General features: G+C 37.3%; 1 protein-coding gene across 26 annotated transcripts in view; it reads right to left on the reverse strand.

Annotated features, from left to right (window-relative positions):
* The window catches only part of celf5a (cugbp, Elav-like family member 5a), a 219,096-nt gene that overhangs the window by 193,256 nt on the left and 11,480 nt on the right, over positions 1-14,360 (reverse strand). For all 26 annotated transcript variants that reach the window (XM_084416132.1, XM_084416118.1, XM_084416114.1 and 23 more), the window contains exon 2: positions 10,687-10,769. In XM_084416132.1, the coding sequence (XP_084272258.1) occupies positions 10,687-10,769 (83 nt within the window). The remainder of the gene's footprint in view (positions 1-10,686; positions 10,770-14,360) is intronic.

Here is a 14,360-nt window from a genome sequence, read left to right on the forward strand (position 1 = left end):
ACAGAGACATCTAGTCACACTTCCCGCACTTCCATATGGCATATGTTCTAAACCGGCTCAAAATGATCGACAAGAACTCGGTTCTCGAGGGAACGGGGACTTGATAATATTCTCACATTATATTAATCAACAGGCTTCCACAAACTGGGCAGCCCGACCAGGAATATCCCTTTAAATCCGGATCAGCGTTCAATGCAAATGACCTCGACTCTACCACCTACGATGCGCTTTCCCCGTGTGCCCATGTTCAGAGTCACGACCTCACATGCTCCACGCGTGAGTGTTGGCGGCCTCGCTTCCCTAATCTAACCTCCGGGGATCACGGACAGTCCCTTATCACGACTCCTGTCAATCAAACGTAATGACACAACCCACAGCGAATCGGACGGGGGCCTCGTATCCGCTGACAAATGCAGTGCCCTACCTTCTGCGTCCAGGGCAGATCTGCCTTTCAAATGAGCGAGGGAGAGAGAGATATAATGAGAGAGAGGAGGGGTTTCTCTCTGGTTTTAACGTGAACTTCTGCTCTCACACCCCGCTGAAAGTATGGCTTCAAGCTGTCGACATGACCCGATGTCCTCGCCTCCTCCTGATTTCTCTCTCCTTCCTCTTAGTCGTTCCCTCTAGCTAGTGCTAATCTCCCACTCCTTATTGCTCGATCTGTCTTCTCTGGATCCATTGCCTCAGAGACTCCGCTTCTTTTTGTTTGTCATTCTTTATCTCTCTAATTCTAAACAATCTTTTCTAGCTCCGCAGCACAGGGCGTCTTTCATTCCCTCTTTCGACGTGATCGGAAGGGGGCACGTGTCGGAAATAATTAGGACCGGAAAAGTGTCATAAAAATCTTGGGTATCTCAGTGATAACATGTCATGAGTTATTCTATATCCCAGTTTCTGCTGAAAACTCAATGGAAAAAAAAAAATGGTTTATATTTTAAATAACCATTTGATAATGAACAATTATGTAACTCATTTCCCTTATTTTTACATTTAGATTTCCTTTGCCGTCATCTAGTTCCTCTTTAAAAACAGTCATTTAAATGGATAGTTCCCCCAAAAATGAAAATTCTATCATCATTTACTCGCCCTCAAGTTGTTCTAAACTTGTATGAGTTTCTTTGTTCTGCTGAACTCAAAAGAAGATATTTTGAAGAATGTTGGTAACCAAACTGACTTGCATAGTATTTATTTTCCATACTATGGAAGTCAATGTAGCCCCACAACTATCACTTACCACCTTTTACAAGACAAGTAAAATAAATCACAAGAGGGTATTACTGATGTATTTTTTATCATAGAATAAAGCGTGAAAATATCTTGGGCTTGTGTTCACCACATACCTAAAGCATTTAACCAAAAAAAAAAAAAAAAACATTGACTTCGGGACGATGGAACTGGAATTGCTAAAATGCTCGTTTCCTGGTTTTGGCCCACAAAAATAAGTCATCCCTGCATCACTCTATAGCTGTGTGGATATCTACCTCAATATAAACTGACACATTTCAACGGTCACACAATATGTAATTTCATACCCAAACCTAACCCCAAAAAAATGAACACTTCTTCTATTCCAGTATCCTGGCTCCATCCTCCAAAAACCTTCAGAAACCACTGGCCACTATTTGTCTTTCCCACATCCTCCCCACCTTTTCGCTCTTTCAAAGAGCTCGCTGGGCCGCACCTGCGCTCACAAACCAACTAAGGGGACAGGAAGACAGATTGGCAGGCGGGAGATGTGGGTCTTCACCAGGGCCCTCGTTCAGCCCTCATTCCTCCTGTCCTGAAGCCAGACTCCTTCAGACAAGACCCCAGAGAGAGAGCACTATGCCGTAAGTACAACCACTACAACTCCGGCTCGTGTACACACACACACATACACACGCGTTACGCACGGCTAACCCAGATCACAACGTCACATGACTCAATCCCACAGACGGCTGCTCCCCGGTCCAGCTACAACCTGAAATAGACTAAAAATACCAAAATAAAACACATTAATATTTCTCTCTTTTTTTTTCCCCAACTCATACAGCCAACAAAAAAAAGTACTTGTGCCAGAAGAACGCCTAACTAATAGCCCGTTATGGAAAATTATTTTGTTTTCAAAGCATTTTACCATAACTAAGAGGGTCATATTTGTAATGCAAGACAGAAATTGGCAACAGTCCCGGATATCTGGAGAACATTTAGGGCTCGAACAGGCAGCAGAACTCCACTTTAATCTGAAGCGTAAATTGTGCTTAAGAGTGAAACAGAAGGTAAGAACAAGAAATTCCAGGCAAAAAGTTGTGGCAACGGGACTGTTCTCCAATCTTAGTTAATTAAGAAAAGCCTTGTCGGCAGTGCAGATCAGGAAGCCATTAGCTTGTTTATGTGCTGTTTTTGTTGTTCCTTCTCACAGGAATGTGCCAAAGTGCACTGCCAGCTTTTCACTAAATACCTTAAAAAGAGCAAATGGCTCATGGGAAGGGTGAGATTTGGCTAAACATCTGGCAAATGTAGTACAGGGAAAAAGAAAAGAAAAGAAAAGAAAAGAAAAGAAAAGAAAAGAAAAGAAAAGAAAAGAAAAGAAAAGAAAAACATAGTACCATGGCACTTTTTTGTTAGTATACCTTAATATACCATGGTATTTACGGGGTACTTCAAAGTACTTCAAGGAATTATGGAAGCTGCAAATGCTTTGGTAAATCAAAATTATTACATAAAAAGTGATAATTATGAGATAAAAGTTGAAATTATGAGATAAAGTCAAAATTTTGAAATTGGGATACAAAATATCAAAATTGACAATCAAATTATGACAAAAAGTCAAAACTATGAGATTAACAAGTCATAATTATAAGAAGAATTATGGTGAAAATGGATACAAAGTCAAAATTGACAACATAATTTTGACAAAAAAAGTCACAATTGTGACAAAAAGTTAAAATTATGGAATAAAAAAGCTAAATTGGCATAATTACCTAAATAAATTGACAAATAGTCGAAATTGGGAAACAAAGTAAAAAAGATAATTATGAGATAAAAAGTAAACATTTGCATAATACCATAATTATGGCAAAAAGTAGAAATTGGGATAAAAGTGTCACAATTGCCAAAAAGAAATTGACTAAAAGTCGAAATTGGGATACAAAGTCAAAATTGACAACATAGTTATGATAAAAAGGTCACAATTATGAGATAAAAAGTGATAATTATGAGATAAAAAGTTGAAATGGCATAATACCATAATTATGGACAAAGTCAAAATTGACAACATAATTATAATTTTAAAAAAGACCATTTCAACTTATCTCATAATCATGACTTGGTATCACATTTAGACTTTATCTCATAATTATGACGGCTTCCGTAAAGAATACTGTGGTAAATGTATTAAAAAATAATCTTACCATTTAAAATAAGTTTAATTGTATATTCAGTATCATGATATTTACACAAAGAAAGAAAGAAAGAAAGAGAGAAAGAAAGAAAGAGAAAGAAAGAAAGAAAGAAAGAAAGAAAGAAAGAAAGAAAGAAAGAAAGAAAGAAAGAAAGAAAGAAAGAAAGAAAGAGAGAAAGGACTCTGTTAATCCAGCTTTTTCTCTCGTTTCAGGGTTGTTGGGAAGTGAAATCCCTGAGGATCACTCTAGTGCAATGGCTTTTTACTATGTACATTACAGCCTTGTGCCATTACACACACACACACACACACACACACACACAGTGTAACGCTGCAGTCATATGTCTGCATCTCTCCTCCATTGTGGTAAAGCCATAACAGCGGAAGCGGCACTATAAAACTTCATGAAGTGAGAAGCACAGTCTCGTGTGCAGCTCCGCTGTGATTTCTCATATGACAGCACTGGAGACTTTCTATTCATCACACACTGCTGGCCATGTAACTGCATTACCACAAACCCCAGACGCAAATATCCGCCGCAATCCACACGCTCACTTCATTGTCTAGTCAATGAATCAGCGGATTTGAGAGAGAAACAGACAAATGGAGAAAGACAAGCAGGCAGTGGGAAACATGCTCAAATTTTCCAAAATCCAAAGGTAAACAAATGTTGAAAATGATATTGGAGATTATCAGAGAAACGTAGAATAACTGTTTGCCTTGTAGATAAAAATCAACGACTAAACAAAGGCGATTTGCTGTGCTGTTGTTTGTGCATTGCTACTTTAAATCCATTTTCAATGCGGTTACATAATATTCAACAAAAACTGCTGTATTTATATTCTGAACATGTTGCTTATGACTTTGTGTTCCCTGAAAATGATTTTAAATTGTCTAGAATATATTTATTTGTTTTTTAGTAGTATCTCTCACAGTTAATTAAAAAGTAATAATAAATATAAAAGAAAAAAGTAACAATATAAATAAAAATATTATATAATTTATAAAATATAATTATTTAAAAAATACAGTGGGATCCAAAAGAATCTATTAAAATGCAATTATAAAAATAATATAAAATAGTAAAATATGAATAAAAATAATAAACTGTATTAAAATAATAATAATATAATTTAAAAATATAAATGCATTATTTATTTATTTATTTTTAGACAGTGGTATATATTACTGTTACAACCATGAATTAAACTAATAACAATTACAACACAAATAGAAAATAAATAGTCGAAAAGCATTGCAACTATTAATAAAACTTGTAATTCTAAACATAATAACATTGAATTGAATTACAATTGTATAATAAATGTAAAGTATATTTAATTTTTGTATTAAATTAGTAAAAGGGCTTATATACAATCATCTGAGTTTGGTTTTCTCCCACTTTGCTTTATTGCCAGCAGAACTGATCAGTGATCTAGAAATAGTGCAGAATATGAAATATTTATTATTCACTGTACATAATAACTTTTCTTTGTTGCAAACTTCCTAAAACTTCCGGATATAATTAGATTTCAGGCCCCACTGTATTTATAATAGTCATGCCCATCACGCTTCATTAATTTGATTTGATATGAGCGGCCGTCAGCATCCTATCAGAGTGTTTATTCTGAGAAAAACATAAAGCTTTGTCAGCACACACAGTGTTCACACTCAGGGTAACACCTTCTGCGTTCCTTACATATTCCACGTCCATCAAAAGCTAAAAATACAGCCTGGTTAGTTTAGAAGAGTTAGCAATTACATTATTGCTGCTTTGCCATTATAACAAGACTTCATCGGTTACGGATCCCAAAAGGGGATAGAGAGCATTTTGGGTTTCCCAAAGAATCATCTCACTGGACAGTTCTTAAAGGGATGGTTCGGAATAAAATCAACCTGGTCCTTCGCACCATGACCTCGAGCCAAACACCCCCCCCAGAAGCTTTTTTTCCCTTGGTCGAACATTATTAAAATTAGAGCTTATTTAGAGATATTAGCCGGATGGCTTAGTGCAGGCGCTAATGGATCCAAGGCTTTATCTCGTAAATTACCCCACTAATAATGCCCAGAATGGTACCAAACTTCTACAGTAGTACAAATAGGTTCTGTACTCATAAAACGAGTCATTGGAAAGTTTGTAAGTACATCAGGAGTTTATTTAAATAACACTTGCCTGACGGCTCATGCTACCGCTAACCCGGTCGTCGAGGTCACTTCAGTGATTTGGGAAAAGCACGTAAAAGTCCTGGCAGAAAGCGATGCATAAGGATGTAGTGTATAATTTTTTTCCGAACTGTTGTCATCTTAGTGTTAACTAATAATTGTTGCAAACTGGTACTACCAACAAAATATTAGTGCATTCCTGGAACTGGGCGTCGTTACACTACATCCTTATGCATCGTTTTCTGCCAGGACTTTTACGTGCTTTTCCCAAATCACAGAAGTGACCTCGACGTCCGGGTTAGCGGTAGCATTAGCCATCAGGCAAGTGTTATTTAAATAAACTCCTGATGTACTAACAAACTTTCCAATGCCTCGTTTTATGAGTACAGAACCTATTTGTACTACTGTAGAAGTTTGGTACCATTCTGGGCATTATTAGTGGGGTAATTTACGAGATAAAGGATCCATTAGCGCCTGCACTAAGCCATCCGGCTAATATCTCTAAATAAGCTCTAATTGTAATAATGTTCGACCAAGGGAAATAAGGCTTCTGGGGGGGGTGTTTGGCTCGAGGTCATGGTGCAAAGGAACCTAGGCTGATTTTACTCCGAACCATCCCTTTAAAAAGAACCATTCTTTCTCAGTGTGAAGAACACTTTAAAAATCTAAAGAAGCTTTTTCCACTATAAAGAACATTGGAAAGGTTCCATGTACGCCAATAAAGAACCTTAAATACTTCACCCAAAAATGAAAATTCTATCATAATTTACTCACCCTCATGTTGTTCCAAACCTGTTGGTAATCAAACAGTTGATGGTCCCCATTGACTTCCATAGTATTTATTTTTGCATACTATGGAAGTCAATGGGTACGTCAAATGTCTGGTAACCAAAATTCTTCAAAATATCCTCTTTTTAGTTCAACAGAAGAAAGAAACTCATGAGTAAATAATGACTGAATTTTCATTTTTGGGTAAACTTTCCCTTTAAGAACTGTTGACTGAGGGTTCTTTGGGAAACCAAAAAAGGTTCTTCTATAGCCCTTTTGGAACTTTTATTTTTAACAGTGTGTTCTTTTCCTGGCAAAAACTAAATTGGCCTTTTCACAAGTCTTCCACAGAGGGAAGTGATAACAAGCAATGAATCTGGGCGTACAACACACACCTTAAATTACACCGGATTTGCCGCGACTCCAGAGGAGCAGGTGAATTTGCAATTCCAGCAGGGGTGTGGAGCCCCGCGGACAGCATGAGCTCATGCACACACAGAAACATGGTGAAGCCGCTTTTTAAATTGCACGGCAGGGTTGAGAGAGGTGTTGTGTGTGTGCCGATACAAACCATTTTCTTCATCTTCACAATGTTTGACTGTAAACACTGTAGACGGATGTATACTCTGCCATACTGCAATTAAGAGGAATATAAAACACTTGTGCGAGTTGTGCCTGGAAGGTGCACCATAAATATCTTCACATATTTGTCCATCTAGATTTTTTAATACGTTTCGAATCTTCACTGTAACCTTGTTTGCAACTTATGTCTGGGAATTAAAAGTAATATAGATAGATTCTAAAAATGGTTAGCTGCTATAATGCGACAAATTCAATTTGCAGTTATGAATCATCTTTTTCACCAGCAAATACACTTTAAATACTGCTGAGATTAATTCCTTCTTGTTAGCATTTTACATCAATATGTTGAGTGACCTCAATTAAATTTTCATAAAATGAAACTTTGATTCATATTGGTACATTTGATTCATGTTAGTCACACATCCTTTAGTCACTTAGTTTATATAATGTTTATATAATGTGCATATATGTATACTGTATTATTATTGTTATTAATAATAAATGATGTATTATATATATATATATATATATATATGAAAGGCAGGGTTGAGAGAGGTGAATTTTTTTTTATATAATTGAATTTAATAATGTATTATTATTATTATTATTATTATTGTTGTTGTTATTAATAATAATACATTATTAAATTCGATTAAATAAAAACAAAATATATGAAAAACCATTACCAATAATCTAAAATTGTAAAAGACTATCTTTCAGTAATTGTATTATTTTTTTATTTTTAATAATAAGTAATAAAGCAATTGATTAATTGGTTTATTTAGAGCAATGGCATCGCAAATGTATCCAACCCCTTTTTTTTTTTTCTTTTTTTTTTGCTTCACCCCATATTACTTTCTGGTCAGTAAACTTTAAGTTTTAAAAGTTTTGTTTTGTTTGGTCGCAAACCTGTAAACAGTAATCGTACTACTTATTCTGCTCACTTGCCAAATCAGTTGGCCGAATGTTACATCACCTAACTAAAATCCATGAAGATAAGGTTAATAATATTTCTCCACACATTTCAGTCCATTTCTATGCCCCTGTTTTTAAGTACCTACTTAAAATGTCCACCCTGACTCTGACCAGCCACGCACACAAACAAAATCAACTATCCATCCCACTATACACAAACATACACAGATCACTGGCGTTAGCCCTAGATGATCTTGACAAGCTGCCATGTATACATGGTGATGTTATCACCACATCTCACACATTGCGGAGCTGATGTTCCTCAGAGGTCACTGATGGGGAAGCGCACTATTGAGGCAGACAGCTGTCAGAACGCCTTCCTCGCCTTCGCCCAACTTCCTCCTCCTGCTCCTCCTCTGTCCTCCGACAGACACGGCCACTCCTATAATGGGGCTCACATGTGGCCTCCCTGTCATTGCGATTCTTAGCAGTACGTTGAACGTGAAGGCTCTGTGAAATCCCAGCTGGAATTAAACTGGGAGGATCTATGTCGTGTGATCAATCTTGGCAGTTGGTACATGTGAGATGTGCTCTGGGAATGCTCCATACAGACAAATACAGGCATTTACTCAGTTAGCTATTGTTTCTCATGCACAACTGCTAGCTGAGCACAATTTAGCCCCCTACGATATTTTGTGACAATTACTCTGTAGCCTCTGGCAATCTGCATATCAAGCAGGATTTAGCAAACAAACAACTGACATATTTACTTACCATCAATGTAGCAAGACGGAGGTTGTTGGGGAAAGATTTAGGGACAGGCCGTTTGGCCAAGACTCACTGCAGGCCAGATCAATTTAGCAGCTGTAAAAAAGCTTTTCAAAATGAACTAGCTGTGGGTCGACTGAGTGGCTAATCAGTTTTAAAGAGATAGTTCAGTCAAAAAAGAAAATTATGTCATTATATGCACTCGCCCTAATATCAATGGGATCCAAAACAACTCCATTGACTTTCATTGAATGGACAAAGAAAAATAGGACTTTTCAAAATATCTTCTTTTGTGTTCCGTAGAATGGCATACAGGTTTGGAACAACATGAGGGTGAGAAAACAAAGACTTTTACTGTAGGTGAACTGTCTCTTTAAGGAAAAGCCCTGAATAATTTGACTGGTTTCAGGTTCACCTGACCCAGATTGGACAGTTTTTTAAGATGTGTTCTTGTGTTTAGAGCGCAACTGAAAAAAAAAAAAAAAAAATTGTGTGATGCGTTTTCTTTTCTTTTTTATTACTATTTAAATTTTGAAGCAAAAAAATTGTGTGAGACATGATGCAACAGCCAAAGATGTCTGTTTAAATTTGTATGGCTGTGGACGCAGTGTTTTTAATGTGATAAATTTAGGAGACGCACCTTTTCCTGAGAGGATTTTACAGTGCAAACTGTAAAAGCTAACGCACGCAACACTGTCAGCATGCTAATTAAAGCACCACCACTAAAATATTAAACTAAAAAATACATACCAAAAAAAAGAAAGAACCATGATCAACCATCATGTCCTATTCCTAGCAGGCAAACATAAAAACATGCCTCTAGTTCTCAGACTCTTCAACAAACACCTACTACCTTATTCGCAGTTGTCTCAGGGGATGACAACACTGGGAAGTGAAGCTGATGCAATGATGTCACACATGCAGCAAGTCTGTGTGCATGTGCGCGCGTGTTTCTCTCACCCCACAGTGAGATGTATTCTCAACAGGTCTGGATGACATGTGTCACATTCTGAGTGCCCCCTCCTTCATATGTTTTTCTCTCCTTTCAGGCTCAAATGTTCTATTAGGGGTAAAAGCGTGTGTGTTTGACATAGTTGCCCTGAATCCAACGTGGCACTAAATCAAACACCACTTGTCATTTAAAAGTTTTCATTTTGAAGCTGCCAGAAAATGATCGCAGGCTATCGTTGGCCGCAAGACATCGCCGTTTTTGAACCTTTCTCACTGTACGAAGTAGGAACACCGTTTAGGAGCCACAACCAAAGAAATCCCCACGATTGGTCATGTTTCACCGGGGGAAAGCCCAAAATCGTACATTGTGTACCAGACATCTCTGAACATATTATATTACATTTCTATTTCAAATCTCTAGAATCTCGGTAAGATCAGTGTATGACTAACATGGATCATCATGTTTTGCACAAGCTTGTGGAGTTCGCGCCAACTGAGGCGCAAGAGGAAACATTTAAAATACTACGAAATTTCTATCAATTTATCCCATGCTATAATTTGCCATAATTGCAATTGTGATGCCAAATATGTTGCTCTCTGAGTTTCCTGCAGGTTACTTCAGGAGATGTCTGTCTGGACTGGCAGCATGGCAACAATGTGTCATTGTCAAACCATTCACTATGGTTGTGTAAAGCCGTGCAGACTACTGTCAGACCTCCTTGTGAGTTTTGTGCTTTGAATGTCATCGCAATTGCCAGCAAAACTCAGAAGCACACAACTCTCAATGGAAACACCCTCGATGCACCCCGCTATGTTTATTTTTGTGCATCTGGAATACTTTTGTGCAACTGGGCAACAATGACTCACTGGCTTTTTGCGTAAATGGAGCAGTTTGGAAAAATTGAGAGAACAAATGAATTGACATTTGCTATCACTGCATCCCCAAGCCCTGTGCTGAAAGCATCGGATCAATGCTTGCAAATGTCCCCGGGGAGAAGTACCATGAAACGGCTCAAAGCTTGATCTTAAAAGGCTGGGTTATCGACTGATTTCTGTTCCAAAGGCTTTAACTCTCTGTCTAAAACATGCAGCTTTAGCTTTGAGTGGCATGGTGGTCCTCTTAAAGAGGTGAGGCGAAAGGCTGGCAGTGGACTTACCCCCGGCAGTGTCTTCTGTTCGTGGAGAGCGTTCTGGGCTTTGATGGCCGACTCACGGGCGCAGTAGGTGAGGAACGCGCAGCCTGTGTGACAAAAAGGAAAGGAGACTTTCAATGACTTGGATAGACAGTGGTCTTGAACTCTATACTGCCAGATATCGGCGGGTGGCCAAAGTCATTTGAAGTATCCAAACAAAAACATCAGCATGACATTTACATTTATCCATTTAGAGCAGATTTTAAATTACAAATGATTATACTATAAGTAGAAGCAATGGAGTAAGGAAGAAAACAATACAAATGCTGCTGGTTTGCTGTTCTTGGCTAGCTTAAGACAGTCTCCCAGCCTGACCAACTAAAAAGTGTCCAAAAATCTTTTAAAACCAGCCAACAGACCAGGCTGGAAGACCAAATAAGACAAGCTTAGGCTGTTTAAGATGGCTTGTCCAGCAGGAACCTTACCAAATTAGAGCAGAAGTTTAAGTGCAGAAAAGTATCATTCACTACATGAGTAATGTTAGTCACACATTCCACAGGTTCTTGTTTTCTCTTGAGTTGTTGCACACTTTACACAACTACCTTATTTCCCAGAAAACAAGTCGCAACTGATTATAAGTCGGGTCAAAATTGCATCGTTGAGAGAGAAATAAATACACAGATAAGTAGCATCAGTCAAATTTTATTATAGTGGCATTCATTATAAACAAGATTCATTATAAATACTAAGCATAAACAAATTTATATAAAGTGAAACTGAAAGTCTGGGCATGTGGGAAATGAGCTATACAAATAAAAATCGTGTTAATTTCTCTCATTCGGCACATATCCAAAATTACGCAAGCTTTGTGTGCTTGACATTAATTGCATTATAATTTGCTTTGGAATATAAGCCACAGCATAAAACCGTGACCGGAAAATATAGTAATTGGAAAGTTGTGTCAATTACAAGGTGGCATTACTACAATCCCAAAATGGCATTAATTATCCAATTAGCTAATATAAGGACAATGAGTATCAGTCTTAACATTTTTCCACCACCGAGGAACAGTGAAAGTGAAGGTTTCTGAAAGCTATTCACTGACCAACACTGAGCAGGGAAGGAACGTAAATCTGGGGAAATAAGTTTAGGTAAGAGGCCCAAGATGTTTGCTTTGAATCAGACAGACCAAAAGGATGAGAAGATAGACTGGTTTAATTTGAGCAAAGCAAAAAGCATTCAAGATTAATTTCATTCAAGATTCAAGTCGACCCGCAACATTGTGTTCCCATCGAGTATCACTGATCGCCAGCACAGGAAAACGAGCCAGAACAAAGCCTCCGCGTCCCTTACAATGACAGGGCCAGAGGTGCTGTGAGGAGTCCCTGCAGACAGGCTAAATACAGACAGTCTATTTTCTAACATGGGGGAGCCTGTCCAGTCCGCTTTACACTGGATGTGCCTGTGTGTGTTTCTCTGTATGTGCGCTTGTGTGTGTGTTTGAGCAAGTCCATAGATCAGCCAGCAGTCCCTGTCCGAGGCTCTCGGCTGGCTGGAATAAGCCCTGACTACCCTTGACACTCTGACAGAGAGGCGAACAGTGCTGGAGAACTAGTAAGAGAAACTTTGAGTCTCTCGGGTTCCTAGACAGAGATGTGAATTCATAAAAACATGCATATATACACAGCCGATTATATAACCCTTCTGCCGAAAGTATCACAAAAAAGGAGACTTTGCAGGAAAAAGATCCCTGAGCCCATTCATTTTTGTGACGTTAACAGTGCTAACTGGTTTTACAGAAAAGCAACTCTCAGATTTGCATGATAACCGACTCACTGCAATGCGGGGATCACACTTTTGTATATGTGAAAGTAACTACTAAGCAGTCATCTCGCTGTCTCTTTCTTCTGTCACCTTTTCTCTCTTAACCCATGTTCAACTGCACAGAAATAAACACTGTGTATTTATTCCTTAAAGGTGAAGTTTATAACGTAACCAACGTCACCAAACAGAATTCCTAACATTTTTATTGTTTTCAAACAAGATTCCAAACATGTTTCCACTGTCCATCTGCTATTGGTCAAACAAAGAGATAGTCCCGCCCCAAACTCACACCACTGGTCAAGCTCAAACAAACAATCCACAATATTAACACTTTTTTTTTTTTTTGTAGCTTAGAGTTTTATAGTAGCTTATTGTAAAACTCAATGAACTTTTGTTCCTTGACTACAGATTTTAGAGTATATCTTCCATTTAATTTGATGCGAACATAAAAATTGTGGTGGAGAAAGCGGGCAGTTTGGTATGTCATTTTCTTGGTAAGCCACCTGTATTTTTCTTAAACCATGTTTTTCAGAGATTTCAATGTTTTTGTCAGCTGTATGATCATCAACCAAGAACACAACACTACAAAATGTTTGTATGGATTGGAGTTCAGGCCCTAGCAGATTTGTTTTTATTTGCGTCCAACTAAATGAGCCATCTATTCTTACTAAGGTCAATAGAAGCCAATTTAACTCAAAAGACAGCAGATAATAACGAATAAATGCTAATAATTAATCAAAGTGACTTAGGGTCATGAACAGGTAATGTTCATGTCTTCATGAAAACATTGTCTTCAAAGAAAGACTTGGACAAACAAACAAGCAAGTCACTTGTGTTATTTTATATTTATTATTGCATCAGTCCGACTAACCCTGCATTGCTTTCAAATACATCAAAGCTTTATTATGTCTCAAATTCTCCCACCAAGGTTATTTTCAATTTGTGGCGAACTTGATCTTGCAAATGCTCAAAAACCAAATTGGATATATTCAAATGGCATTCACAAAGAAAATCCAGAGTAAATTAGTTGCTCCACTAATATAAGCAAAAGAATAGTGTGTGTGACGTGTCCATTAGAGAGAGAGAAAGTGACAGTAAAACAGATAGCAAGAGAAGCATTTTAATTCTAATCCCTTCACTTTAATGCAAGGTGTTATTGCAGCCCATAGGCACCAATTGAAATCCAAACACGTACAAATTACTGCCCTGCTGTTGCATACCAGGCGCGCAATTTTGGGCTGCATGATGAAATTATTTGAAACTCGACATAAAAGTATCAGCCATGGAAATGGCTGACGCAGCACCCTAAGGACAGAGTGTGGAAATGATCTACCGCATTGTTTGATAAAAATCTCTATTGTTTGATCAAATGCGATTTAAAAATTAACAAAGGAAGCTGACAGTTAGTAGGCAATGGATTTTACTTTAAATTTTGAGCTCATATAATCCTTTTTCTATATGTAGCTGAAAGGTTCCTGATAAAACACTTCACTGAATGGGAATATTAATAGAGGGTGGTTCAAAAACCTGACAAAACATTGAAAATCTGGGATTTTTTTTTTACCCATTTAAACCTGGAAACGTTTTTTTAAAAAAAAAATGAAGATAAAATATTCTGCATTATTTCAATTTCATTAATCAACAGTTTTTTCTGTAATTACATTTCTTAATGTGTTATGCTGATATTAAAAAAAAAAAAAAGAAAAAAAAAAGTGAAATATATAAATTAATTAGAATTAAAATGAAAAATGTAATGCTTAAATTAAATTTGAATTAAAAATAAGAAGCATTTTCACTAGTGGTCTCATATTTTCAGATGTATTTTAAAATGATTTCTCCTGAATCACCAAAACAAAAAAAGTCAAAAGCAGCAA

Source organism: Rutilus rutilus, assembly GCF_951802725.1.
Source record: "Rutilus rutilus genome assembly, chromosome: 8".
In the NCBI taxonomy this organism is placed as follows: domain Eukaryota; kingdom Metazoa; phylum Chordata; class Actinopteri; order Cypriniformes; family Leuciscidae; genus Rutilus; species Rutilus rutilus.